At 53.6% G+C, this 25,662-nt stretch overlaps 11 protein-coding genes across 11 annotated transcripts; 5 read left to right on the top strand and 6 right to left on the bottom strand.

Moving 5' to 3' along the window:
* Positions 1-1,512: 1,512 nt before the first annotated feature.
* RHO25_004653 (uncharacterized protein) lies at positions 1,513-2,685 on the top strand (the record flags this gene model as incomplete). The annotated part of the gene is made up of 2 exons (XM_023595574.1): positions 1,513-1,668; positions 1,717-2,685. 2 exons carry the CDS (start codon positions 1,513-1,515, stop codon positions 2,683-2,685), a joined length of 1,125 nt encoding a protein of 374 aa, XP_023457896.1.
* A 152-nt stretch (positions 2,686-2,837) lies between these two features.
* Positions 2,838-5,786, bottom strand: RHO25_004652 (uncharacterized protein; the record flags this gene model as incomplete). The annotated part of the gene is made up of 1 exon (XM_023595573.2): positions 2,838-5,786. One exon carries the CDS (start codon positions 5,784-5,786, stop codon positions 2,838-2,840), a length of 2,949 nt encoding a protein of 982 aa, XP_023457897.1.
* Positions 5,787-6,158: 372 nt separating this feature from the next.
* Positions 6,159-7,580, top strand: RVB2 (RuvB-like protein 2; the record flags this gene model as incomplete). Its single annotated transcript, XM_023595572.2, has 1 exon — positions 6,159-7,580. The coding sequence occupies one exon, from the start codon at positions 6,159-6,161 to the stop codon at positions 7,578-7,580; it is 1,422 nt and encodes a 473-aa protein (XP_023456806.1).
* A 247-nt stretch (positions 7,581-7,827) lies between these two features.
* Positions 7,828-8,868, top strand: RHO25_004650 (uncharacterized protein; the record flags this gene model as incomplete). The annotated part of the gene is made up of 1 exon (XM_023595571.1): positions 7,828-8,868. One exon carries the CDS (start codon positions 7,828-7,830, stop codon positions 8,866-8,868), a length of 1,041 nt encoding a protein of 346 aa, XP_023456805.1.
* Positions 8,869-9,154: 286 nt separating this feature from the next.
* RHO25_004649 (uncharacterized protein) lies at positions 9,155-11,223 on the bottom strand (the record flags this gene model as incomplete). Its single annotated transcript, XM_023595570.2, has 2 exons — positions 9,155-10,627; positions 10,675-11,223. 2 exons carry the CDS (start codon positions 11,221-11,223, stop codon positions 9,155-9,157), a joined length of 2,022 nt encoding a protein of 673 aa, XP_023456802.1.
* A 656-nt stretch (positions 11,224-11,879) lies between these two features.
* On the bottom strand, positions 11,880-13,661 carry RHO25_004648 (uncharacterized protein; the record flags this gene model as incomplete). Its single annotated transcript, XM_023595569.2, has 4 exons — positions 11,880-12,724; positions 12,774-12,941; positions 12,994-13,181; positions 13,303-13,661. The coding sequence occupies 4 exons, from the start codon at positions 13,659-13,661 to the stop codon at positions 11,880-11,882; spliced, it is 1,560 nt and encodes a 519-aa protein (XP_023456801.1).
* A 1,003-nt stretch (positions 13,662-14,664) lies between these two features.
* Positions 14,665-16,131, bottom strand: RHO25_004647 (uncharacterized protein; the record flags this gene model as incomplete). The annotated part of the gene is made up of 3 exons (XM_023595568.2): positions 14,665-15,028; positions 15,119-15,409; positions 15,464-16,131. The coding sequence occupies 3 exons, from the start codon at positions 16,129-16,131 to the stop codon at positions 14,665-14,667; spliced, it is 1,323 nt and encodes a 440-aa protein (XP_023456804.1).
* Positions 16,132-16,569: 438 nt separating this feature from the next.
* Positions 16,570-17,943, top strand: RHO25_004646 (uncharacterized protein; the record flags this gene model as incomplete). Its single annotated transcript, XM_065602576.1, has 6 exons — positions 16,570-16,600; positions 16,660-16,679; positions 16,734-16,754; positions 16,813-16,881; positions 16,934-17,657; positions 17,711-17,943. The coding sequence occupies 6 exons, from the start codon at positions 16,570-16,572 to the stop codon at positions 17,941-17,943; spliced, it is 1,098 nt and encodes a 365-aa protein (XP_065458648.1).
* A 596-nt stretch (positions 17,944-18,539) lies between these two features.
* Positions 18,540-20,084, top strand: RHO25_004645 (uncharacterized protein; the record flags this gene model as incomplete). The annotated part of the gene is made up of 1 exon (XM_065602575.1): positions 18,540-20,084. One exon carries the CDS (start codon positions 18,540-18,542, stop codon positions 20,082-20,084), a length of 1,545 nt encoding a protein of 514 aa, XP_065458647.1.
* A 277-nt stretch (positions 20,085-20,361) lies between these two features.
* RHO25_004644 (uncharacterized protein) lies at positions 20,362-22,658 on the bottom strand (the record flags this gene model as incomplete). The annotated part of the gene is made up of 2 exons (XM_023595565.2): positions 20,362-22,414; positions 22,474-22,658. 2 exons carry the CDS (start codon positions 22,656-22,658, stop codon positions 20,362-20,364), a joined length of 2,238 nt encoding a protein of 745 aa, XP_023456797.2.
* Positions 22,659-23,887: 1,229 nt separating this feature from the next.
* Positions 23,888-24,876, bottom strand: RHO25_004643 (uncharacterized protein; the record flags this gene model as incomplete). The annotated part of the gene is made up of 3 exons (XM_023595564.2): positions 23,888-23,997; positions 24,052-24,350; positions 24,410-24,876. 3 exons carry the CDS (start codon positions 24,874-24,876, stop codon positions 23,888-23,890), a joined length of 876 nt encoding a protein of 291 aa, XP_023456800.1.
* Between the last annotated feature and the right edge of the window lie 786 nt (positions 24,877-25,662).

Below are 25,662 nucleotides of genomic sequence, written 5' to 3'. Positions count from 1 at the left end.
GGTCCAGATACACACGGCCTTCATGGTGACTAGGGCCATCGAGCATGCGTGGACATGAGTCGCATTGGCGCCTCTCGTGCAGGAAAGTAGTTCTTGCGCGCAATCCTCAGCGCGGTACTCGAGCTTCCACACGCTTGGTGACGACCACGTCCTGTGCCCATTGTCATATTCACGGGCTATAATAGTCCATCGTATGTCCGCACGTAGTCAAAGACCAGCATGGGTGGTCATTTGGCTGTCATTGCGAAAGTCAATGGCTGTGCCGCTCTCCACCTCTTGACTGCGTGCCTCTCCTGTGTGGAGCGCCGGGACAAGACATATGGTTGGGCGCGTACGTCAGAGGTCGATCGCATACGCAAGTGGCAGACGACCTGGAGAGGGTCTCTGGCATTCGTCGAGTGCGGTCGTGTGCATCTAGACTCATCAGCTACAGCACGAACACCCAATATCAGGTCGGAACTAAGATTCATCGACGGCTCTGAAACATGCCCTCGTCTCATGCCGCAAGCGGTGGTGTTCTGTCGACGGAGATTTTCTGCAGATGTGCATGTCGGCGTTTAGGTTGTCGCTTGTCGGTTCGCTGGGCAGTAACCAGATGTGCTCATCACGTGAAACGCTTAATCATCGCAGAATGGCTTTCACACCGCACGCTTTCAACGAGGTCAATGCTCATCGGTGATATTGGGTGCACCATCGTCACTTCACGGTCAAAGCCATTCGTCACCGCTGAACCGCACCGTCAGCATCCTCCGACATTCTGGAGTCGACCAGGACGAAAGCTGTTTCCCTGAACAAGTTCCACTTCATTCCAGCCTCTGTCTGCAACAGCAAAATGGACGTCGGAAGAGCGAGAATTGTCGAATGGCTCGTGTCAGATTTGGAGAACTATGTGTGATGAGCTCAGTGAGGACTATGTATGCGCACCAGTTGCCGGAACCTACTTCACCTTCTGTGTTGCCCATTGACGAAGTGGTCTGCTAGTATCAGCTCGCGTTCGCAGCACAAAGCAGTTAGAGAAGAGTCTCAGTGACCTGTCAAGTGCGCATGCTACTCCGGCGCTGTGGCTTAGGTGCAAGTCCTACAGGAAGAACGAAGGCAAGATACCTTCACTTTCAGCAGCAAGCAAGCTTACCTTCGCCGAGTCGCCAAACCGCCCGTGCTCACAACGACCGGGACCATAGTGAGTAGTAAAGCGGCTGTAATGTGCCCACATTCAATGTCCAAAGCTTCGCAGTACTTACTACCCGAAAGAAGCCCTCCAATCTTGGGTTTTGCAGGTCACATCAAGTGAACCGCTGTTTTAGCTGAAGTGGTATCAGCTATCTCCTTCCTCCACTGCTGCGCTTCTGTCGCACTCATGCAAGTGAAGTGAAGGCGGCCGTTGGCGCAGAACTTGCCACTGCAGCTCGAGGAGTTTGTTTCCTCCACAACTTAATCACAACTTCAGCTGCCTTCACCACCACTCGTCGCACATCGACATCGAGTCCAACACGAACCCACCACTCGCCAAGCATGGCTCGTGGCAAGGTTTTCAGCAACCCCTACCTCTCCGGAGACTACGGGACCTTGAGATACACTGCGAAGAAGCAGTGTTCCTCGCACATCGTGCCGCTGCCTGCGCTCGCTCCAAAGTTCTTGAGGCCGAGTGCAAGACAGGCTTCACGGTGTGTATATAGCTTCACGCAATTGGGACAGCTCACTGACAAGGTTTGACAGGCCGCGACCAGAACTGTCTTCGAGCACAGGATCTTCGATGCCGCGACGATTGACTGCGTCCTGCAGTTCATCTACACCGATGACTACGTGCTGCCAAAAGGAGAAGGCCAAGAAGCTGCAGATGTCGAAGCTACGGTAGAAGAGAAAGCAAGCGACATGCACCAGCTCGCTGCCCATGTACTCGTCCACGCGGCTGGAGACCTCTACGACATCGCTGCATTGAGAGACCTTGCGGCAAGCAAGTTCGTCAACGGCGCGCAGCCTCTCAAGGAAAATGACAGATCGATCTTCCTGGATCTCGTTGCTCGCGTCGTTAGGCACACTATGCCCACCGAAGACAACGCTCTGCGTAAGAAGGTTCTCCAAATGGCTCTCCAGCAGAAAGAACAGCTTCTCCAAGACCAGACTTTCGTCGAGCTTCTCTTTGAGCGCAACGATCTTGACGACTTCGTGCCGCAATTCATCTGCGGCGCTGTCACAGAGTTCAATGACGCTTTAGTCAAGCAGCATGAACTGCACCAGACCGACATGGATAAGACACAGCTCGAGGTGAAGAACGCTCAAACTGCGCGTGATGAAGCTCTACAGGCCAAAGACAAGGCACTCGCTGATGTTACGCGACTCCGTACGGATCGCAACAACGGTCGCCAGCAGCTCAGTACCAAACAGCGCGAGCTAGAGGATATCCAGAAGGCCCATGAAAAGGAGGTCACCAAACTGCGTGACAATGCTCGCCAGCAGCAGAAGGACAGTGACTCCAAGCTCAAGGAGGCCCGGACCCAGCAATCAGCAGCCGAAACTCGCGCGCGTAGTGCTCAGGAGATCCTGGACAAGAGACTTCAGGGCTTCGCTCGCATACCCTATTGCAATAAATGTAAACAATCGCCGTTCAGCTACATCCTTGATGACGTCCACACTGCTCGATGCCAGAGCTGTAACACACGACACAATGCCATTGGGGAATATTGACTGCTGACGCATGTGGTGGGTATGGATGTAGACTATTCGTTGGCAAAGAAGACAGACGACTTATTGTAAGGGCACTGCGCAACAAAAGATGCAGTCACAGCTACAGAGGGCGGAAAAGTTGTTCGAGTCTAATGTTACACTGTTAAGCTTCTCTATAGCGTCTCAAACTGTCTGATAGCAGTCTTTACGCGCTCGCGCACATCGAGGTTGTGATCACCTTGCAGTGCTCTCACAGCCTGCTCGATGCCCACGGCCTTCAATTCCTGAGACCTTTGACGAGCGTCGCGTCTGTCATCCCCGTCTTCGATATAAGTGAGCGAGTTCACTGCCCAGACGCTCATGACACGGACGCGATGATCAACGTGATTGAAATGAGGCAACATGGCCTGCAACAGCGGCTTTTGCGCAATGATCAATTTTCGATGTTTGGCCGATGCATTGGCTAGATGAATGAGTACGTGGATAGTGCTGAGGACGAGCTCCGTGGTGTTGTACACCTGCCGTCCACCTGAGCGAGTGACAGGAGAGAGTTTTGCTGTGAGCAGTTCGTAAACCTTGGCGCTGCCGATCGCATTCATCAGATGATCGGAAAGTGCCATGCAGTCTTCGCCGTTGATGAAATTGCGAATGAAGTCGAGAGCCTGTTGTTGGATTTTGGCTTCGTCTCTTCGCGACGCGTACTCTCCACTTTGCTCCATCTCTCGTATGCTCGAAAGAAATCGTTTAGGATTGAAAGCAGGGGCCGGGGGGTTGAGTGTAGACCGCATCTGCGAAGCTTGATAGTGTGTACTAGACGCCTCATCGAAGAGCATTTCTCCGTCTTCGTCATCCTCGTCCATGGCTTCATCATCCTCGTTTGTAGGTTCATCCAACTCCATCGAAGACGGATTGAGCAGATCCACCTGCTCTCCAGCAGCATTGGGAGTACTAAGACCAACGCTGACGCCGCCGCCTATGGTCTCTCGCTGTTCGCCCTGGATGATGCCTACCAGCCATCCGGTACCAAGCTCCTCGAGCGCAGCAAGTTTGACCTCTTTAGGACAGTTGTAGACCAGGTGCTTCAGTGCCCACAGACTGGAAAGTCGCAACTCTGGGGAGTTGCTTCGAGCATGCTCCGCCAATGTACGCACGACATTGCCCTCTGATAGGTCTTCTCGCATTGGACTGAAGTCAGGTAGTAAGTTGCAGCATACATCGGTGGCAGCAATTTGGACATCAAGCGACTCGTGATTCAGCAGAGAAATAAGCGGCTTCGCGATACCGCCGTCGATCAGGCTCGTCCTAAGAACGCTGACACTCCTGGACATAGATTGAGCTGCACGACACGCGGCAAGGATAACTCGAGTCGTGTTGCCATCCTTGGGAGTAACTTGAGCCCTGCCATGAGCTTCGACTGGGATGTTCTCTGGCAATGGCTTGAGCGAGTCAATGATGCAGCTTACGACCCCAAAGTCGATGATGGCCTTGCGGTGCAGGTCTTCTTTGGCAGCGATGGCTTCCAACGCCTTCAAAGTGCTTTCGCGACAGCGCATAGCGTGTCCAACTTCGGGCGGGAAGGTCAACGATCCAGGTTGGCACGATGTTGGTGTGTCCGCGTCCAATTGCATGCCGGGTCGTGCAGACCACATTGGTTTCGCAGGAACAACGTTGTCGAAGCTCTTCTTCAGGATAGGGCAGACATGCTTGATAGCACCTGCTTCGACGGCTGCGATCTGCAGATCTTTGACACCACGAATCAGCAATGAAAGGACACTGCATGCTTGTTCCTTGACCAACTTGAGCTCCTGTTGCTCGTTGATCTTATCCTTGGGCTTAGTGTCGTTGGCTACCTGTACAAGTTGGACAGCCAACGGCACCGCCAGTAGGGAAAGCTGTCGTTGCCGCTCGCGAGTTTTCTGAGCATATTCTGCCTTCGTCGACATGCCAGCCGGTTCCGCCTCGATAGCATTAGATACCAGCGCGAGAAGTCTCAAAGCACGAAGACGGTTGTAGCCGCGCAGAGAACGAGTGAGCACCAGGAGCCACCCACAGACTGCATTCGAGTGATCTATGTCGCTGACCAGAACCGAGGCTTCCGTGTTGCCGTTGCCGTGTTTCGAGTTTTGCAACGCCCTCAAAGCTGGAAATGCACCAGAAGCTGAACCATGCGATACACTCTTGGAAGCAGGGACGTGCAGAGGAGGTAGCTTGCTCTCATAGAAGCTCACGAAACCATGCCTAGGACCCAGCATGGTTCGCTGCTCTGTGCTATCGGTCTCAGCTTGTGAAAAGAGGTCTCGGATGGTGGACGCCAGTATGAATCGATGCGCTCGGTAGCTGGAGCCATGAATAATTGCCGCTACAGCTGCAAGTACACTGGGCAGCCATTCTCCTGGTGGTGCATATGGAAGGCGAGAGCGGTCTCCGCGGTACCAGACGATCTTGTTTTGGACAGCGTGTGAAACAAGCAGCGCCGCGAGAGTGTCCAAAAGCCCGCAGCTGGTAAGCAGGGCCTTGGATCCGGAGCAGCCTTCTTCAGGCAACGCAGCTATGAGCTCGGCGACCAACGTAATCTGTTGCTGGGCGGCCGAGCCTTTAACGTTCTGCGTCAAGATGGACTTGAACACGTTCAGGCTATCATCATTGAACAACGCTGACCAGAAGTCATAGTCTAGATTTTCGTCTGTGGTCGACCAGAATGAGGCAAGAGCCTGCAATGCCTGCAGCGTTGCGATTGACAGACGAGAGGCATGTTCTCCGGGTAACGTCTCGACCAGGAGTTTTGGAATATCTGCAGCACACAGAGGCTGAGCCTGACCTCCTGATGCCAGGCTACCGATGATAAGGATGGCTTGCAGTCTGAGGGCTTCTTCGGCAGTGGCGTGGTCGGCATGAGCACTGAGGGAGACACCGTTCAGCTCGAGGCGCCGCTTGCCCTTGGATCCCGAAGCGATGATGTCTGCCAGATGCTGCACAATCCCATGCCGCACGGCCAGCGCCTTACGCTGGTCATGGCCGATGATGAGATTCTTCAGGTGCCTAGCGACTCGCACGCGCTCTTGGATGGGGACGGAGAGATCGCCGAGCGTAGCAATGGCCTCGAAGGACGGCCCTTGGACCATGATCAGCAGCGCGCCCTGTGGGTTTCGATCATTGAAACCTGATTATAAATGCCGGCTCTTGGTGCCTCGGACAGCTGGTTGTGTCGTTGATGGTCGATGGTGTCCGCCGGTCAATGAGGCTGGTATGCTGGGGGTGGAGGAAGCAGCAGTCCCAGGACTTTATAAAACATGAAGCGTGACGCGTTTCTTCGCGATTCGAGCTCGTTGCGCTGCGAGCTCCATCGCCAATCCAACTTTCTTCGTCCTGCCTCTGCGTACAGCCCGCATCCTGTGTCTTCATTCCAAAATCCTCATCGACAAGCACCAAATATTCAGAATACGAGCGACGAGCGCAATCGAGTTCAAAGCGCAACAAGCGCAAGCCCTGCCACCATGGCTGCTCCCATCACGACCGTCTCCGACTCGAAAGAGCGACAGGGACTCAACCTCATCGCGGCGCATTCCCACATACGAGGTCTCGGATTGACGCCGGACACGCTGACCCCCAAGCCGTCTGCTGGCGGGCTGGTGGGTCAGCAACAGGCTCGCAAGGCCGCTGGTGTGATTCTGCAAATGGTCAAGGAGGGCAAGATTGCGGGTCGAGCAGTCCTCATCTCCGGACCTCCTAGCACGGGCAAGACAGCCATAGCAATCGGCTTGAGCAAGGAGCTTGGCGAAGACGTGCCATTCACAGCGTTGGCATCGTCCGAAATCTTCAGCATGGAAATGAGCAAGACCGAGGCGCTGGAGCAGGCATTCCGCAAATCGATCGCAGTGCGGATACGAGAAGAGAGCGAGGTAATTGAGGGCGAGGTGGTGGAGATCCAGATTGATCGATCAGTCACGGGCAACAACAAGAGCGGCAAGCTCACTCTCAAAACAACGGACATGGAAACTCTATACGACATGGGAACCCGCATGATCGATAGCATGACGAAGGAGAAGGTCATGGCTGGCGACATCATCAGCATCGACAAGGCAAGTGGGCGGATCACAAAGCTGGGACGCAGCTACACCAGAAGCCGAGATTATGATGCAGTGGGCTCAGATGCCAAGTTCATACAATGTCCAGATGGCGAGTTGCAGGTGCGACGAGAGACCGTTCACACTGTCTCGCTACATGAGATAGACGTGATCAACAGCCGGACACAGGGATTCCTGGCTCTATTTTCTGGCGACACTGGTGAGATCAGGTCGGAGGTGCGGGAGCAGATCAACACAAAAGTCGCAGAGTGGAAGGAAGAAGGCAAGGCCGAGATCGTTCCTGGAGTTTTGTTCATCGACGAAGTGCACATGTTAGACATTGAGTGCTTCAGCTTCATTAACCGCGCGCTCGAGGATGAACTGGCACCGATTGTGATTATGGCTTCAAATCGCGGTTCCACGACGATTCGGGGTACCAATTATCGAAGTCCTCACGGCTTGCCGTTGGATTTCCTGGACCGTGTTGTCATCATCTCAACACAACAATACCAAAACGACGAAATTCGCGACATCCTGCAGCTCCGCGCACAGGAGGAGGACATCGACATATCGGCAGACGCAATGGCATTACTCACCAAGATTGGGCTGGAGACCGGACTTCGTTACGCGAGCAATCTCATCACAACTTCACATCTGCTTTCGCAAAAGCGAAAAGCCAAAGAGGTCGAGCTCAACGATGTGTCGCGCTCCTACCAGCTCTTCTATGACCCTACCCGAAGTGTGAAGTTCGTGACTGAGTTCGAGAAGCGACTGATCGGTGAGGACGGGGGCGTGACACTGGGTGCCAGCACAAATGGGCACAGCAATGGAGACGCGATGGAGGTGTCATAAAAGTCGTAGAGCAGCACGGCACGAGTTTGGCGATCTCGCCGATATTCTGACGACGGCGTTTGTCGGCCTTTGAGACGTGCAAGTTGTACTTCACCTCCTCGCCAACGCCACTTCGAGTGTGTAAGATTATGTAGAACATTACCCGATCATGCACCGCATGCCTGAAGAGACATCATGATATTTGCCCTCCCCAAATTTTGACCCTATCTGCAAGACTTATGACAACCAGAAAGGCTGCAACCTAAAGATGACCACAACAGGCGGTGCCACTTCAGCTCCACCTCAAAACAAGCACATTACCGTATCAGATCCGTGGGTCTCCCGATTCAACGACTCTGCACTCCTACGGGTTGGCGATGGTCCAGCAGGCTCTGAGCGGATCAGTCTGGTCGACCACGAAGTATATGGTGACCCACGCCACCCAATTCGCTTCCGAATTGGAAACGGCGGCGCTGGGTATACAGGTGTCCTGAAAGTACTGGCCGAAGCGTTCATATTAGAGACCGGAAATCAAATCCGCATTGGTTGGGTATCGAATCACTCACGACATACCCAAATCGCTTTGCTGGCGGACGTGGCACAAGTTGCTTTGACTTACGAACCAGAGAACGAGGATACCGCCATCAAAGAGGGGTGGACGAGACGAGTGGGAAGAGCTTTCAATGATCATTTTATGCTTGTTGGGCCAGCGGATATACGACTGGAAGCAAGGACGATCGGCGATGCGCTCAAGGAGATTGCTTTGAGCAATACTGGCGAACATACTAAAGCGGCACATACCACAGGCCTGCTATTCCACAGTCGCGGCGACGGATCAGCGACCTTTGCGAAAGAGACCCGACTCTGGCAAGCAGCTGGAGTCGATACATCGCGTGCCGAGCAGAGTTGGCTCCGGATCGATCCTTTGACACCATACGAAGCTCTTGTCAAGGCGGAAAGGGAGCAGGCATTTCTCATCACAGACCGCGCTACATTCCTAACAGCACGGCAGGACAATGTCATCCCGAGACTGGAAGCTCATATTGAAGGAGGAAATGAGCTGCTGAATCCGTGCTCAGTACTTGTGCGTAGCCAGAGTACGGGCGTCTCTACCGAGGAAACTTCACGATATAGTGCCGCTGTGCAGTTCGCCGAATGGCTCATTGGCCCAAAGGCGCAGGAGATCATTCGAGAATATGGACGAGGATGGAAGGCCGGCCATGCCCTGTTCACCGTCGCTACGAAGGATGACTTTGACGAAGATGATCGACTGTGTCGGGGTCAAAGGGTAAGGGGAAGTCGGTTGTGATCGTCGCCGAAGCATGGAGATGGCTTATGGGAACGAAGATATACAAGCCGAGAGCCGTCAAAAGATCAGCCTCAGACAGTAACAGTCAGACTTCTGAACATATGTCGATTACGAAACAAGCAAAGTATGCAAAATTCCCACAATGAGCCGGAGCGCCGACGCTTCAAAGCAAAGTCCCGTCTTCCCAGAACGCTAGCATGCCGAAGCCACCGTGAAGATCCAAGGCACTGTACGATGCCATATAAAACCTTGCCCAACGCCCGTGCATGCCTGATGCTCGCCAGCCTCAGCGAGTCCTGCTCGCACTAGCCACCTTGCCGCTGTAGTTCCTGGACAAACTGCGTTTGGCACTCGAACTCTTTTGCTGGCCCAGAACTGGCGCCGAGACATCTCTCCTCTCCTTGAGGTTGACCGCACCCTCGAGCTTTCTAGGTGTCGCCTGCCCGTCTGCGATACTCTTGGCGCGACCTCGCCGGTATGCTATCATGGCAAGTGCAGCTTCTCGATCAAAGGCGGGAGCTGAACCAGATCGATCACGTTGTGGCGACATCACCGTGACAGGGATAGTCTCCGCATCGATAATGTGTGTAGCAGCTGGCTTTGCAGGCGTGAATTGCATCGGAATTGTGGTCGTGGTCGTTATTGTGCGGATTGAGCCATGGGGTCGCGCTGGAGTCGCAATTAGCCCGGGTGTCTGAGGGCTGGAAGGGGCGAGAGGTACTTTGATTGTGGAATGGGAGTTTGAGGTGGTCGGGTTAGTAGCTCGAGAGTGACGTGAAGGTGGCGCGATAGGACTTGGGCGTTGTGCAATGGGTTCCTCATCTTCAAAGACCGCCTCGTCTGCATTTCCCAATGCAACTGGCTCGCTCGTGACTTCTTCCCCTGTCATCGTCACGCTGCGTTCAAACTCGTGCGCCAGTGCTTCATCCTCCGGCTGGACCATCTCGACATCTTTGTCTTGGGCCTTGTTTTCTGGGTCCGGATGCTCAGGGTTCGGATCAATGGATACAGCACTGTCAACGATGCCAGCATCTCCATTCTCGCTCGGAGGTGGCGTCAGCACTGATCGCATTTCGCTTCGGATAGTCTCCAGTGCTTCGGCAAAGGGGCTCGATGAAAAGGTCTCGTCGTGTACGCTATCCCTCCTCGACCTGCAGCCGCAGCATTTGAAGCGGCATTCCATGCGAAGGAAGTCCACAAGCTCTTCGGCCTGCTCTCGTCGCATCTTTTCTCGCCTCAACTCTTCCGCCGACTGCTTCAGGTCCACCATCTTCTTCGTTACGACACCCGCATTCTCCTTGTCGTCAGACAGCGGCGACGGTTGTCGCTTGTGCGGTGATCGTCTTCGAACCACTTCTGGACTCATGAGGTCGTCGTCGCCTTGTGTTCCGATTGGCAGGGCAATCATTCCCTCAGCTGCTATTCGCGCAACTTCTTCCTCTTTCAGACTTGTCTTCAGCGCATCCTTCTCCTGTTCTATGGTCTTGACATGTGTTCGCAGCTTGTCGAGTTCCTCTTGCAGTGCCACCAGCTGATACTGAGCATCAAAGGTCTGTTGCTCCTTCTGCTGCACTTTCCGTCGCTCCATGTCGAGATTCGATTGTGTCGTTCGAAGGGTGTTTCGTGTCGATTTCAGTTCTTCTTGAAGTTTCAGCACGGCTGAAGAGGACTTGAATGCCTCCTTTCGTGCCTTTCGAACCTCCTTTTCGTATACAGAAACCTGCGATGTCTGCGTCTCCTTGAAGGTCGTGAACTCGTCCTGGTCGTGTGTCAGCTATGGCCCACAGTCTGCCTTCGGCCACTTACCATCACCACATCCAGCCTCTTTGCGACTCGTCTCTCTCGATCCTTGCCCTCCTCGCCTTCTTTCTTGAGCCGCCGTACTTGCTCTCGTAGTCTCTTGGCATCATCCTCGGCCTCCTCGCGTGCGACCTGTGCTCTGCGTAGCTCGGCTTCATGCCTCTTTCTCCTCTCTGCAATTTCGGCCTCGCGATCGCGTACGTCCAGATGCTCAAACCTCTTAACTAAGCCTTGGACGTCGCTGTTCGTTCTCACGTGCGTGCGCTGAAACGCATGGACATCTGGAAGGGAAGGGCTGCCGGGCAGCGCGAAGCCGGTCTCTTTGACTGGACTATTCCGTCGTGGGTCGTAGTCCGAGAACAGGTTCGCCGCCTTACGCGACGGTGAGGAACGCGGTGAGGGCTGCTCAGATTGTGGCTCGAAATCGCCATTTGCAGTTTTGGACGACATGATGCTGGAAGGTCGCGACCTGTTGTGGACGCGCTCGGGTGACAAGCTCTGTAGTGATTCTCGGGGCGGGAAGCGGAATGGCGACGGCGGGTCCATGAGCGACATCGTGGCTCTCGTGCTTCGTCTCTTCTTGGTGAAGTGTGGAACTGTTCAGAGTATGCTGGAGTCGTTTGGCATCATCATTGCTATTCCTCAAGCGCGATTGTAGTCTTGGCGTGTTTTGGCGCTAGTTGTCGCATAGCAACACGACCTTCCGAACTTCATCCATGATTTTCATCGTTTCGCCCCGCTTCGTCTGCACTCCCCGACCACCGACATGACAACTACAAGACCCAACGACATGAGCAATTGATTCAATCGTCGCACTCGCCCCTCCTCATTGATTGAGCAGAGGATGCTAATCAGTCAACCCGACTCAATTGCCACAATGCATTCGCAACCACTGTGAACAATGCAGGCTTCGTTCGCGACGATCCGAGCAGACAGTCAGATGAATGCCTTGTCGATCCGTCAGCACTCGAGGTCCGAGCTAACAGTTCAGACCATTTGCAAATAACACACATTTCGCAACACCAGAAACGTGCCGGTGTCTTGAAGGGATTTTTTTTGGTGAACGAAGGACGCGTCCCAAATGGACCCGGAGTCAGCTTGACTTCGACATCTCCTTTTTCATTTGAGCATCGCCATGAATCCGCAACGGCGACTGGCGCGCTTTGCAGTGCTAACAGTCTACACTCATCAATACCGCTCGTATCCCAAATTTAGACCAGGTATCGGAATCCCTTTCTCATGGCCTGGGCTTCGCCAGCATTTGCCCCAGACACAGCAGCCTCAACCGCTTCCCCTTGATCGAGCTTCTTGTTGGCACGTACCAACACGACCCTCAACACAGCTGCCATGATGATCGACATCACCAAGGTTCCGCAGTTCACCGAGAACGCAATGATGTACCTAGGTCCTCCAATATACATGTACGACGCGTAAATCTGCGACGCGTTCGACACGGCATTGATTGCCGCCAGTGCCGCTGCACGCTTTGCAGGAGGTCGTGCGATCGAATTCGAAATCCAGGATAGGATGATCACGTAAGATGAGTACACCGTAGGAAGCATAAGCATCATTGCAACGTAGCGCGGAGCGACGGCGGTTGTGGCAGCCGCAAGAACAAAGGAGGCGATGCCGCCCAGCAGCGGAAGGCTAACGTGCAAGAACCGTTCTCCAGTCTTGTCGGCGTGTATGGCGGTTGCGAAAGCGCAGAAGACGGCGAGCACATATGGAGGAGCTGTGAGCAAGAGCGTATTGGTCTTGCTATAGCCGAGGGTCTGGACCACGGTGGGGAAGAAGTTTGTTACTGACGCCGCGGACACGACGCCGAGCAGCATGAGCATAAGTATCCAGACCTTGATGTCTTTGAGAGCAAGGATGAACCCGTGGAAGAAGGACTGATCCTCACTGCTGGTCCAGTCGTCCACTCCGATGTCCTCTTGAAGTCGCCAAACTGCCAATTGCTTTTCCTCTTCGGTCAACCATTTCGTGGTCCTGGGGAAATTGGGTAGGATGAAGAAGCAGATTACGGCAATCGCGACAGTGACGGCGCCCTCGATGACTACATTTGGTCAGTGGTGAGCTTAACCTCCATTGCCAGACGAGCTTACTGAATAGCCACTTCCACGCTGGCAGACCCAGCTTCTGATCCATGCCATCAGTAATGCCGGCAGCAATCAGTCCAGCAAAGGCACCAGAAATCAGGGATCCGGAGTAAAGAATAGCCGAGCGGAAGGCCAACTCTTTCCTCGTATACCAGCAAGACAAGAAGAACAGACCTGATTTTCAGTCAGTTCTCACTCTACAATGAAGTGGATGGGCAATACATGCAGCCAGGGAAGTAAACGGCTTCTACAAACCCGAGGAAAAATCGAATGACAACCAAGTCGGTGAAGTTTCTTGCAGCCGCTGTGCAAAGGGAAATGATGCCCCAGATAACCATTGCCCCTGGTAGGAACAGCGCCGGCTTGCCAACCTTGTTGAGAAACAAGTTGCTCGGAACTTGCATGAGAATGTACCTGCAAGTGACAGTTAGTTGATTCTGTAGTCGAGGCCTTACATATCCAATGCTCGCGTCTCAATGTGACTCGTACGTGCTCCTCTTGAAGCCAAAGGGTCGTGCTCCTGGGTGGTACTTACCCAACGAACAGAATGCTGACGCAGGTTTGGTATTGCGAATTAGTGAGGCCCAGGTCCTCTTCAAGACTAGGCGTTCCGGATATTCGCGCTGTGGCGATGTTGTTCCTGTCCAGATAGTTCAAGATGTACATGATGATCACTGGAGGCAGCAGTCTCGCATCAATCTTCCTGCGAAGCTTCTTCTCGCGTATTGCTCGTTCTTCCGGACTCATGGCTTGCACCAGAGGCGGTGGCACGAGACCACCAGGTTGCTTGTTGTCCACATCCTCTGCCTCGTCCAGGTATTCGATGGCATTCTTCTTATCGGCCGCATCGCCAGATATCCTGTCGCTAGTCGTATCGTGAGTGCTCCGCGCCATCTTGGACTGCTGTAGAGATGAAGAATGGAAGAGCAAGGTAGGAAAACAATCGTCGCGCGGGCTAGAAACCAGTATTGTACTGCATCGCACTTACTACCTGACTCCACCTCGCCATCGGCTCGACGACGACGCCGCCACGAGCGACCCCATGGGTCTATGGTGGGTGACACTGGTGAGTCTCCAGCTCGTTCCACTGGGGCTCCACCCGGAGAAGACGGGAAGGGTATAGATCCAATGATCACTCCATATCGCGACGTCGCATCAGGTTAAAATGTGGGTCCGAGCAGTCACGGTTGCAGCGTTGACGCCGCTATATGCAAAGACAGTGACAAGTGAGCTTGCAAGGCTTTTTTCGTCTTCGGGCCTTCTTGATGCACGTCTGGCATTTTGCACCCGACGTGGAGCAACACAGCAGTTGGCCACCGGCAAGCCGGAAAGGGTAAGTCCGGACCACCGCCTGCCGAGATATGAGCGGAACACGGGCTCACGGGCTTTCTGCAGAATGCGGAGCAATGATGTATATCAGAGAGTTAAGAACGATTGAAGAGAAGTGCGTACAGTCCCTAATGTTGTGAATATTATCGTTACATTGCACCGAGTGCTCAGCTTGTTGATCAGCTCACACGTGGAACAGACATGGATTTGAGCTGGGAGCGAACGGTGTTTCGAACGACTTCTCGGAAATGGAAGACGGCTGTTAGAAAGCCAAGCTTTACACCGTATGTTGAAAGCTATCACTAATCACTGAGAAAACTCGTGTAGCATGTGATGGGGCTCCGGTGGATATTCCCAACAGAAGCACGAATGCCTCGTGCACTCGTAGTCAATCAATGCTGATCCAAACCCGGCTCTCATCACTTGAGCAAGTCTCGCTACTCGAGACAGATTTTGCAAGCGTTGCGACACTGCTTGTACCATCACCTCGATCTTCTTCTGATTCTCATGCCAGTTCGAAGGACCCAAGTCAATTCCTGAGGCCACCGTATGTGCTCCTCCGGTGCGTTCATTGCGTCGAACCGCGTGGTCTCTGCTTGGTCCAGCGAACTACGCTGGACGGAGATATCAGAAATTCGGAAGCTGGGGGTTCACGTACTCTCTGCGTTTCAATGGCAGGGCCATCAGTCGTACCAGCAAGAGTCGGTGCCAAGTCTGCCGATGCTCGATTCTTGTCCTGTCTTGTTTTCGACTTGGCGTGTTCAAGATCCCGAAGGCGCTTGTATTCTTTGTAATCCTCAACCTCGTCGGTCCATGGACGAGCTAGGACTGTCTCGAAGTCGATCTGGCCAGCGAGACGCCTAAGATTCACGATATATATTGTTTCGTTGGTTTTCTTGTCGAATTTCAAAGACCACCCGACGATCTTGTATCTGCAAAAAGATCACTTCAGCTTGGCGAACCACAATGTATTGGATTTGAGTCTTTTGTGGAGGCACACTAGCTGTCGCCATAGCACGCACAGTCCTTCGTATCTCAGGCCTGCTCTCGGCCTCCACAGACTGTTCAGTCTATGGCTCCGCAGCACCCGAATAGGATGTCGAGATTCAGGGGAAGCTGCGGTTAAACGATAACGACCTGGATCGTTATTCCGGGCTCGATATTGTGTTGTCTGACCATCTGGTGAGAAAACTTCATCACTGCCAGCCATGACAATGGCATACGCAGCGTCGGCGTCAGACACAATTCTTCCTTCACTGCTTGCACTGTCGATGATACCATCGCGATGCGCGAAGAGTGCACTGATCCACCAACTGAACATAGTCAGCTTACATTTCCATCCAAGTTCTCATAGCTTCGAGACATACTCTCCAGGCTCAAATCCGAGGTGGCCGACTTTCCTTGCCACACTTGGGCTGAGACGAGCGCCAGGAGTCTTCAGCCATTTGACAACCAGCTTCTCCTTGTCCAAATCGCCCGGGGCACATATTCCATGCAGTCTTCCGCCCGGCTCATACAACAATGTGGCTTGCAAGTCTCCGAACCTGCTAGCGCAGATGTCCTTCAATGCGTCACATTTTTCGACGAGCTTTTTCGGCCACCTGGTTGCCAGACTGGCAATAGTGCCGACTGCCAGATGTATGCGACTGTAGACGAGGTCGTCTCGACTAATACCCAATTCCAAGAGTGATCGGAGCAGCTCATCTATGGTCAAGAGATCATCTGACTGTAACACATCGGGTCCTTCGCGGGCGACTTGAGGATCGAGAATGTCGCGAATCCAGTGAGCCTGACTGCGAAGAAAGTCGCGATTGAGGCCAGCTGAATCGGTGGTGTCTGCTTTGTAAATGGACTGAGTTCCGTCGTGAGGCGAAGTACTGTCTTTCTTGGCATTCCGATTGAAAGTGCGGTTTGGCCGTGGCGAGGCCATCACTCCGCTGCCCTGAAAACAGATGCTGGAGAAAATGTTTCCGTCGTACTGGACCGGACGTGACCCGCCATCTGCAGTACCATTTTGGCAGCTTGCGGAAAGCATGGCTTTGCACAAGGAAGGCGCGGAGGCCTCGTGGAAGTGGCCGCCGGGACCATGCTGTGCACGTGTGCGTCGTTTCTTCTTGCTCTGAGGCAGCTGCCCTCGTCACTGGGCCAGGCCTGCTGCGGTGCTTGGTTTGTGCACCCAAACCATTCTCACTCTGTGGCCTGGAGCCACACGTGGAGTTGGCGAATTCCCGACATCACTCCTCAGGCTGGCATCACGACTGCCGACCGCGAGTACAGCGCGAAATAGCTGGCGACATGACCAGACTTGGTATACGGCGGCAACAAAAATGCGAAGTCGAGCTTACTTGAAGCATGTGTGGTGTTGGGCACGTCGGAGCACTCAGCTCGCCGATTCCGGAGGCTTCCAATGACTTTGAATTTTGGCAGCCAAGTGGGGGGATCACAACAACATCACGCACAAAAGAAAGTCAAGATGCCTACTTACAACATTGTCGTCTTCGGAGGTATGCATATGAAGAGCATCGACGCAAATACTGTCCTGTCCACTAATTAAGATGTGCAGGTGACCACTGTGGTCCTGAAGTAAGCAGCTCCGAAAAACAGCTCAAGTCTGTATTGCTCACTATTGCCCACTAGGTCACTGCAGAAGCTCTGAAGGTATTCTTCCAATGCTCGCGAAATACACATGAATTTCGGTCTGATTATCGTCGCGTAGATCCTCGATGTTGTCGACAAGAGCAATGCCGATGTCCACTTCAACATTCAGGAGCATCCACTTGGCGGAGTATGGCATAAGCACATCTTGCATGTAGTTCGATTGCGCTGATCTCCTATAGGCCTCGATCGATGCACATGGCGAGCCACTTACCGACGCAGCACTCGCCGCTGCCAAATCTGCTGATGCTGTGATTCTCGGTGCCATCGGTGGCCCCAAATGGGGGACCGGTAAGGTTCGCCCAGAACAGGGAATCCTCAAGTTGCGAAAGGAGATGGGCACTTACGGCAATCTTCGACCATGCTTCTTTGCATCCGAATCTTTGGTCAAGTCTTCGCCCCTGAAGGAGGAAGTGTGCCGTGGCGTTAACTTCAACATCGTTCGTGAGCTCACCGGAGGCATTTACTTCGGCGACCGGACCGAAGATGATGGCTCTGGGTTCGCTCTTGACACTGAGCCATATTCGCGTGCTGAGATCGAGCGTGTCACTCGTCTCGCAGCCCATCTTGCGCTTGCAGAGGACCCACCTGCGCCAGTCTGGTCGCTTGATAAGGCCAACGTCATGGCCACAAGTCGATTGTGGCGCAAGACTGTGACAGAGGTCATGGAAAAGGAATTCCCACAACTCAAGCTTGGGCATCACCTCATCGATTCTGCTGCTATGCTCATGGTCAAGAACCCACGAGCTCTCAACGGAGTCATCGTCACGAGCAACCTCTTCGGCGACATCATCAGCGACGAAGCATCTGTTATCCCAGGCTCTTTGGGCCTGCTTCCTAGTGCTAGTTTGACGGCTTCGCCTGATGGAAAGAGCAAATGCAATGGCATCTATGAGCCCATACACGGTAATGAATCAGCCCACGGCAATTGCAAGGATCGTATCGCTAACGTTAACCAGGCTCTGCCCCAGATATCAGCGGCCAGGGAATCGTCAACCCAGTCGCCATGCTGCTCTCCTTGGGTATGATGTTCAAGTACTCTCTACAGCAGCCGGCTCTTGCGCAGAAGATTGACGAAGCCGTGCGAAATGTCATCGAGAGTGGCGTCAAGACGAAGGACATTGGTGGGTCTTCCAAGACCTCTGAAGTTGGCGACGCTGTCGCTAAAGAGCTTGCCGCCTTGCTCAAGTAAAAGTCAACTGGCCACGACTCGCAGCTTGCTTGAGCTACATACCGCCGGAAAGACTTGTCAAGATATCAGTAGCCTTGAACTCCTTTGGTCTACGGCTTCACGTAGGATGCAGCTGATGACGATACGACGTTCATTGGCGATGGATAGAGTAAACGCCGCATTCACATGCGGCATCGCTCGCAACGAAAGGAAAAATTGCCCACCCGAAACCATGGTATAGTGCAGCTTTTAATCGTCCAAGGTCTGATGTCATGATGTACGGCAAGACGTATTGTTGCTGCCGCAATGCCCTATCTCGAATCGCTCCCGTTTGCAGACATTGTGCAACGTATCGGCAACCAAGTGAGGAGAAATTAGATATTGGGACGCCTATGTGCGGACTATTGTATGCTTCTGCTGCCTAAACGTTTTAATAATCGTGTCAACAAAAGCCATCCTGTGGCGCTGATGACTCTTCAGAATCTGGCTTGGCACGCTCGACATCCTCATGCGCCTCGACTTCATCAGTTCCATCTCAATGCACCGCCGCTCCGGGTTGTCTTCAGCTGTCGTTTTCTTTTCGGTGCTGTGAGATCAGTGCTACGATGCTCGCTCAGATGCCACACAGGTATTTGACCCCGCCAACCTCCGATGTTGAAGCCGGAAGTGATGCTAATGAAGATTTGAAGCTGTGCCAAACCGGCGACGAAAATCTTCCACTGGCCGAGTTGACGACGCAGCGCCCGCTTGCGACCGTTTCGCTCTTTCCACGCTCGCCGCCAGGCAGCGATATCAGTCACAATGCCCAGGAAGGTGCCGAAGGACGGCCTTTTGGCCGAGCAGCTGGACAAAATGTCGCTCACGGATCAGCCGCCCGAGACCAATACAGCTACAGACACGGGCAGCGCTATGCAGGAGACTGGTCCGACTGTCGACAGCAGTACACCAGCTACACGCCGCTATCCACTTCGCTCGCGACCCCGACATACGGACTCAACTGGGACCAGCACCACAAGTATGGTCCATTCATTCCGCAGCCGCTATTCAGCTACTCACACTCCGCAGGCAAAGTCACAGCGCCTCAAGTGAGCAGCAAACTCAGCGCCACAGCCACAGCTTTCGTGCCCCCTCAGCAAACGCAGTCAGTACATCTTCCTGTTCTTGACAGGTTTCGGCGCATTGACAAAGACTTCAGATACAACACTAAGACATCTGATACTGTTTCCACGCCTGCAAACCGGGAAAAGCCAAAGAAGCTCAGCAAGAAGCAAAGAGCAGCTGCTAGAGCACGCGAGCAAGCTGGCACACAGTCCCATTCACTGCCTGTTGCTGCTCCCAATCAATTGCGGCAAACAACCTTGTTGGACTTCATCAAGAAAGTTCCGCACGAAACTCCTGAAGCTCCTAAGCCAAAACGACGCTACAGCGGTGCGCCTCGACTGCATGTGATGGAACGACCAAAGCCGACGCCGCTGTACATGCAACTGGCATCGCAGCCACCAAAGCAACGCTCTGCCCCGCAAGCCCTTCTGGTCGTTGTAGACCTCAACGGCACTCTCCTGAAGCGATTGAAACACTCTGGAAGCAACAAATCCAAACTTCGTCCGCACATCAACGACTTCCTGGACTACATCCTCGCCAACCACAAACTCATGATCTGGTCCTCCGCTCGACCCGAGAATGTAGAAGTCATGTGCTCCAAGCTCTTCACTCCTGAGCAACGCGAGAAGCTCGTCACAATCTGGGCACGCGACCGTCTCCGCCTCACACTAGAAGCTTACAATGCGAAAGTACAAGTCTACAAGCAATTATCCTGGATCTGGAAAGACAAGTCCATCCAGACAGCCCATCCCGTAAAGTCCGAAATATGGTCTCAAGCAAATACTGTGCTCATTGATGACAGTATCGCCAAAGCTGCAAGTGAGCCATACAATCTGATAGAAGTGGAGGAATTTGAGGGAAGTGATGAGCAGATCGGGACCGACACTTATCTGCTGGAAGCCAAGGCATATTTACAGACTTTGAGCCTTCAGACCGATGTCAGCGCGTACATGAGAGCTCGACCTTTCAAGCACAGTGCAGCGCCACAGGTCAGCAGTCTGGATCCAGAGAAGACTTCGCAGGCCACGACTGCACCTCAGCACGTTTTCTTCAAGGACTGAATGACAACCCTTCAGTCCAATCTCACCCACCGTAATTGACGGCTCGGCTGAGTCTTTGTTGACAGAATCGGTTTGCTTGCCATGCACAGACCTGAGTTGTGGTAGATAGTCAGAACCCGCAACGCAAATCGATGAACATAACATTCCGTTCCATTTCATTTCGTTCCATTCCTAATCCGTATGCATCTGCGCATCCGTGCTGATATCTATGCGTCGCCATCATCCAATGACAACAAAAAAGCACATCTGTCCGCGACTACCACTACCAGCCACGTCATCAATCATCACTCAACCAACAACATTGAAACAGCTCCTCCTCAATCTGCCGCAAATTCAACAATCTGCAAGTCTGGCCCTCGCAAATCTGCACCATCTCTCTCGTCTCATCCAAGTCTTTCACAAGTTCATTCCTAGTCCTGAGCCATTCACTATTAGCCCCACCTCCAATTCTCAAAACCGAATAATTAGGTCGGATTTTCTCTCGCGCATTCTTCAAGACAGCTCGAGCAGCTTCTCCATCGCCAACGACCATGACGCTCTTAGCGCCGAGTCTGGTAGCCACGACGCTGGATAAGATTCCAGAGAAGAGGCCAGGGTGCTGTTCTATTTCTACTTCGAAACAAGCGACTGTCCTGCGTGCCATCTTTGTGTAGTTTTCGTCATTGAGTAGAGAGCCGAGACGGAACAGGTTGCTCGCGCTAACGCCGTTGACGCTTGGCTCGGCATTGTCCATAGCATCTTTGGTTCTGATGAGGATATCAGGTTGATTGGCTGGCGTAGAGAAGAAGCCGTATTTGACATCATCCCAAAACAGCTTGTTCTGACTTATTTGCAAAGTATCGGCAAACTTGAGAAAGTTGCTGTCAAACGTGGTCTCGTAAAGGTCCAGCAGTCCGGAGATGAAGAAGGCATAGTCGTCTGCGAATCCTTGAGTTTCTCCTGGACCTTCGCGGTAGACTCTGCGGAGAAGGCCACTTTGGGGATCGAAGAGATGTTTCTCGATACAGGATGCGGCCTTCTTCGCTGCCGAGAGCCAGGTCGCAGATGCTTCGGGAGATGTTTCCTGCAGGGCAGCGCTTGCTCGAGCAAGACCGCCGATAGCCAGTCCATTCCATGAAGTCACGATCTTGTCGTCGAGTGCTGGACGTGGACGATGCTCGTCGCGATACGCGAGCAATTTCGTTCTTCCATTTTCGATGGTTTGCTTTACCACCTCTGCGGTGAGACTGAGGTCCTTGGCCAAGTCCGCGATTTCGTATGACACGCACAAGGTGTTCTGCTTTACCAATTCACCTTGAGCATCGTGTCGGCGATCAACATTGCCCTCCTCCTTCACATTCCAATACTTGGCACAAACATTGAGCTCATCTTCACTAAGCAGTGTCTTGAATTCCTCCATAGTCCAAACGTAGAACGCGCCTTCGCTCTTGTGAGTTGCGTTAGCACTGGGCAGTGAGTCGGCGTCTTCGGCAGAATGAATTCCCCCAAGTTCAGATTGCATAGGCGGGCTGGTGAGATAGGTAGCGATGTCGTGGACTGTCTCGAGAAATAGTGGTGACTTAGTCAAGAGGTATGCATCGAGATAGACTGGAAGTAGTTGAGCGTTGTCGTAAAGCATTTTTTCGAAATGAGGAAGACTCCAGTCTCGCGTAACGCTGTAACGTGCAAAGCCGTGGCCGATCTGGTCCTTGATTCCTCCTTTGGCCATCTTCTCCAGACTCTTGAGAGCCATACCACGAGCTTCGACACATTCTTCCTCGCCCACAATTTCACGTACTGTAGCAGGGTATGATGCTATTCGTAAGAGAGGTCTGAGATGGACTGGCGTGGGGAACTTGGGCGCGCTCCCGAAACCACCATGCTTATCGTCATATCGCATCTTGTAGTGTTGAAATGCATCATCGAGCAAGTCCAACTCCAGCTCATCGTGGTCGTCTGTTCGATGACCATCTTTCCCACCAATGCTTCCTTCTTGCGCGAATTCCCTCAATTGTCTTGTAATCTCTTTTGCACTCTGTCTGCATCTGTCCTCCTGCTCCCTCCAAGCTGTCGAGACCTTCAAGAGAATGTCCTCAAAACTTGCTCCAGCTTGCTTAGCTCTTTCACTCTTGGGTCCTGGCCAGTAAGTTCCTCCAAAGATCGGCTCAAGGTCTGGTGTAACGAAGACGTTCAATGGCCAACCACCGCCGCCATTGGTGGCCTGTAGGAAGTCCATGTATTGTCTGTCGATATCTGGTCGCTCTTCGCGATCGATCTTTACAGGGATGAAGTGCTCGTTCAACAGCTGGGCGATTCGAGGATCGTCGAAGGACTCGTGGGCCATGACATGGCTGACGGTGTGGAATCAGCTGGTATGCCAGATCAGAGCTCTGAAGGAGGGCGTGCTTACCACCAATGACAAGCACTATAGCCAATGCTCACGAAGAGCAAGCGATTCGTGGTTTTGGCCAGCTCCAAGGTCTGAGGTGTCCATAGCTGCCAGGCAGTCGGATTGTCGGCATGTGAGCGAACATATGGAGACTTGCTCTCATTGCAGCAATTCTTGAGCGAAACGCGGTTGTTCGCGTCGGACATGGTCGAATATCTGGTCTTCTGGGGAGTGACTACTAGCTTGCTATGTCCATTGAACGCGGTCAGTTGCAAATGCTCGATATTCGGCAACGAAAACGTGAAAGGGCGAGGGCGAGAGGAAGGAGCGCGGAAAGCTGGCTGAGCCGATAGCAACCGCCGAGACGTGCGAGATGGCAGTCGTCGCGCCGTGACTTGCATAGAAGATATTACGTAGAGTGATGAGGGTTATCGACTCTTATTGCGTGTCGCACAGGAAAAAAAAGTCAAAATGGGCTCCCCACCATTGCGCAGGTCAACGACGAAGTTTTTGCATCGGAATCCCTCCGACGCCACCCAAAGAAATACACACGAGCGATGATTGCGTCGGGAGGGGCAGAGCCTCAGGGACTTGTATCCCAGCAGCAGATAAGCTGGATAAAGGCCGACTGTCGGCCGGTTGTCGCTTGTCTCGTTTTGCGCTGAGGTCGAGGATGTGGGACACGGATAACGGCTGTCGGCGAGGCCCGTTGCAAATGCACAACATCCTCTCTTCTCGTACGCACGAGCACACAAGAGGAGTCGGTTGACAACGACCGAGCACATTGCCGCGAAGGAGCAGCGCGGAGTGAACGGTGCGGTCTCTATAATCGCGCACAGCACGTGCGCTGCCGGCGTAGTCAGCAAAAACGAATCTCAAGCCATCTAATTAAACGCTGCGCATATAGGGATCTGCCTGCGCCAGCCGGCTAGCCTGCTGTTCTGCAATTTCCAATACGAGCGAATGTGCACCCTAACCGCGACGAATGAGGACTCGCAATCTGTGGAAAAACGTGGCCATGGTTGGAGTGGTTGCTAATCGTTAACCATTCTCATTGGGGCATGATAGTCATTTCGAATCAAAGTCTGCTGTGCCATCAAGCCGTCCGTCTCCTAAGAGTGAAGCCAACTATGCAAAAAGAAGTAGAAGTGAAAACGTCAAAGCCACGAGCCCATCAGGCCGTCGTTCGTGTACTGTCTGTCCAGCATATGCAGTAAGCTAACAGCTCTTGATAAACATGCATGTGTCCGGACAATTTTGCGGTGGATGCCGAACAGGACCTGCCTGATGCGCTGTGTGCTCAAACAGTTGCAAAAGTCAATCCGACACTCAAAAAGACAAGAAAACGCCACACCGATGCACGCATTTCCTAGTGACCGTCGCCTTCAGTCGTAAGTCCTGTTGTTGCGGCTAGGGAAGTCCGTGTTTCTGGTGTCTAGTAACCGGCCGCGTTCTTGACAGCGTCGACAGCGGCGTCCCAGTAAGCGGTAGGGGTGTTGGAGTCTCCAGCGTTGACGTTCTCGGTGTATTTACCGGCGTAGTTGCCTGCACAAAGCATTAGTGAAAGCCAACCTTCGACACAGCCATTTCAATGCTCACCTGGGCCCCTGTAGTTGCAGACGGTGAAGTATGGCTCAACACCGCTTCCAGTGTTTCCGAGAGAACCGCAGTTCTCAGATGTGGCGCAGCCGACCTCGGTGGTTCCGCACCAGACGATCTGAGAGAAGTGGCCCCAGACGTGGAAGTTGCTCATGTCGGGTTCGGAGGTGTAGCCGCCGGAAGCCAAAGCGTAGGCTGGCTCCTCGGCATTGTAGAACAGGTCAGTGATAACAGCTGAGATGTTGTCACCCCTGACACCTGCAGCAATGTTTTGGCCATAGCCACCACCGTCCATCTCGCTGCAACGTATCAGTCAAATGCATTGTTACTGTTAGAATCGCAGAGGTTTCACACGTACGTGTTGTGCTCGTAGACACATGTGTCGGCGATCTTCTTGGCGGTAGCGGCGAGCTCGTCAGACCAGACAAGAGCTGGTGCAGAGTGGTTCGCACGGTGGATGTTGTGGTGGTGCAGGCAGATATCCGCGTACGATCCGCTGGCTGGGCCAGATGGGGTGCTTGGAGCTGGGGCTGGGGTCTCAGGCTTAGGCGCAGGCTCGTAAGTTGGAGGAGTGTAGGCCGGAGGAGCGGCTTCCTGAGTCGTGGTCACAGGCTTCTTGCTCTTGTGGCCGTAGTGTGTTGGCTTGCTCTCGGGAGTGTAGGCTGGAGGCTGGCCACCGGCGGTGACGGTGACGATCTCGGTCTTGTACACGACATCGTAGGCAGTCTGGACATCGACCTGAGGGGCGCCGTAGCCAGCTGGTGCCTGGGCAGGCACGGCAAGAGCTCCAGCGGCGAAAGCCGCGCTGATGAGAGTCGAGCGCATATTGAACTGTTGGGAGTGGATCACGGATCACTACGACTGGTTTCTAATTGACTGGCACATTGCGGTCAGCGCAAACTCCAGCGACATTGTGGTAGGCGGATTCCGTGGAGGATGAGGGCACTCGTGCGCTGCCATACAATGCGCCGCGTCTGAGCGCTGCGAAACATCGCATTCACGGCGGCACTGCATTGCCCAGCGACGGCACGGTGAGAGCAGCAGGAGCGGGAGTTGTGGAGGCACACTCACTTTAAGGCGGGTCCTCGCAGAGGTCGTTGGAGTGGGCGACAGTGAATGTGCGACTGTGAGCGCGTGTGATGATGTTGCAAATGAGCGTGAGGGCAGAGCTGGCTGCGTGATGCTGAGTGCTGAACGACTGTAGTAGAAACGACAAAGTTTGGTGTGCAAGGGGCGCGCGGGTGGTTTTGAGCAGCGCGGCGAGCAACGAGGCTTCTCCTGTCTGCAAGCGCACGGGTACCTGAGACGCGCACGGAGCACTGAACCTTGTTCCTCCTCCTCTCAGCTCAAACGCGGCTAAGGAAGGCGGACTGTCGCAGTCACCCGCCAGCGTGCAATCAATTATCGGAGGCGTTGTGGGGTCAGCCAACAGCAGCGCGCGAACCCTGGTCCAAGGCGTGCTAATAATCTGGCCGTCGCGTCCACTCCGGGCCTGCCTCACACACCTTCGGCAGCCCGGGAAGCGCGCACAAGAAACGTCGGGGTGGTGCAGACGGTGTTCCGCGGTCGGTATGGGCAGTCTGGCTCGCCGTTGCAATGATGAGAGTGCTG

This window comes from Cercospora beticola, chromosome 3 (assembly GCF_033473495.1).
Source record: "Cercospora beticola chromosome 3, complete sequence".
Classification (NCBI taxonomy): Eukaryota; Fungi; Ascomycota; class Dothideomycetes; order Mycosphaerellales; family Mycosphaerellaceae; genus Cercospora; species Cercospora beticola.
Note: the sequence above shows the minus strand (reverse complement) of the source record. Positions and strands in the feature narration are given on the sequence as shown.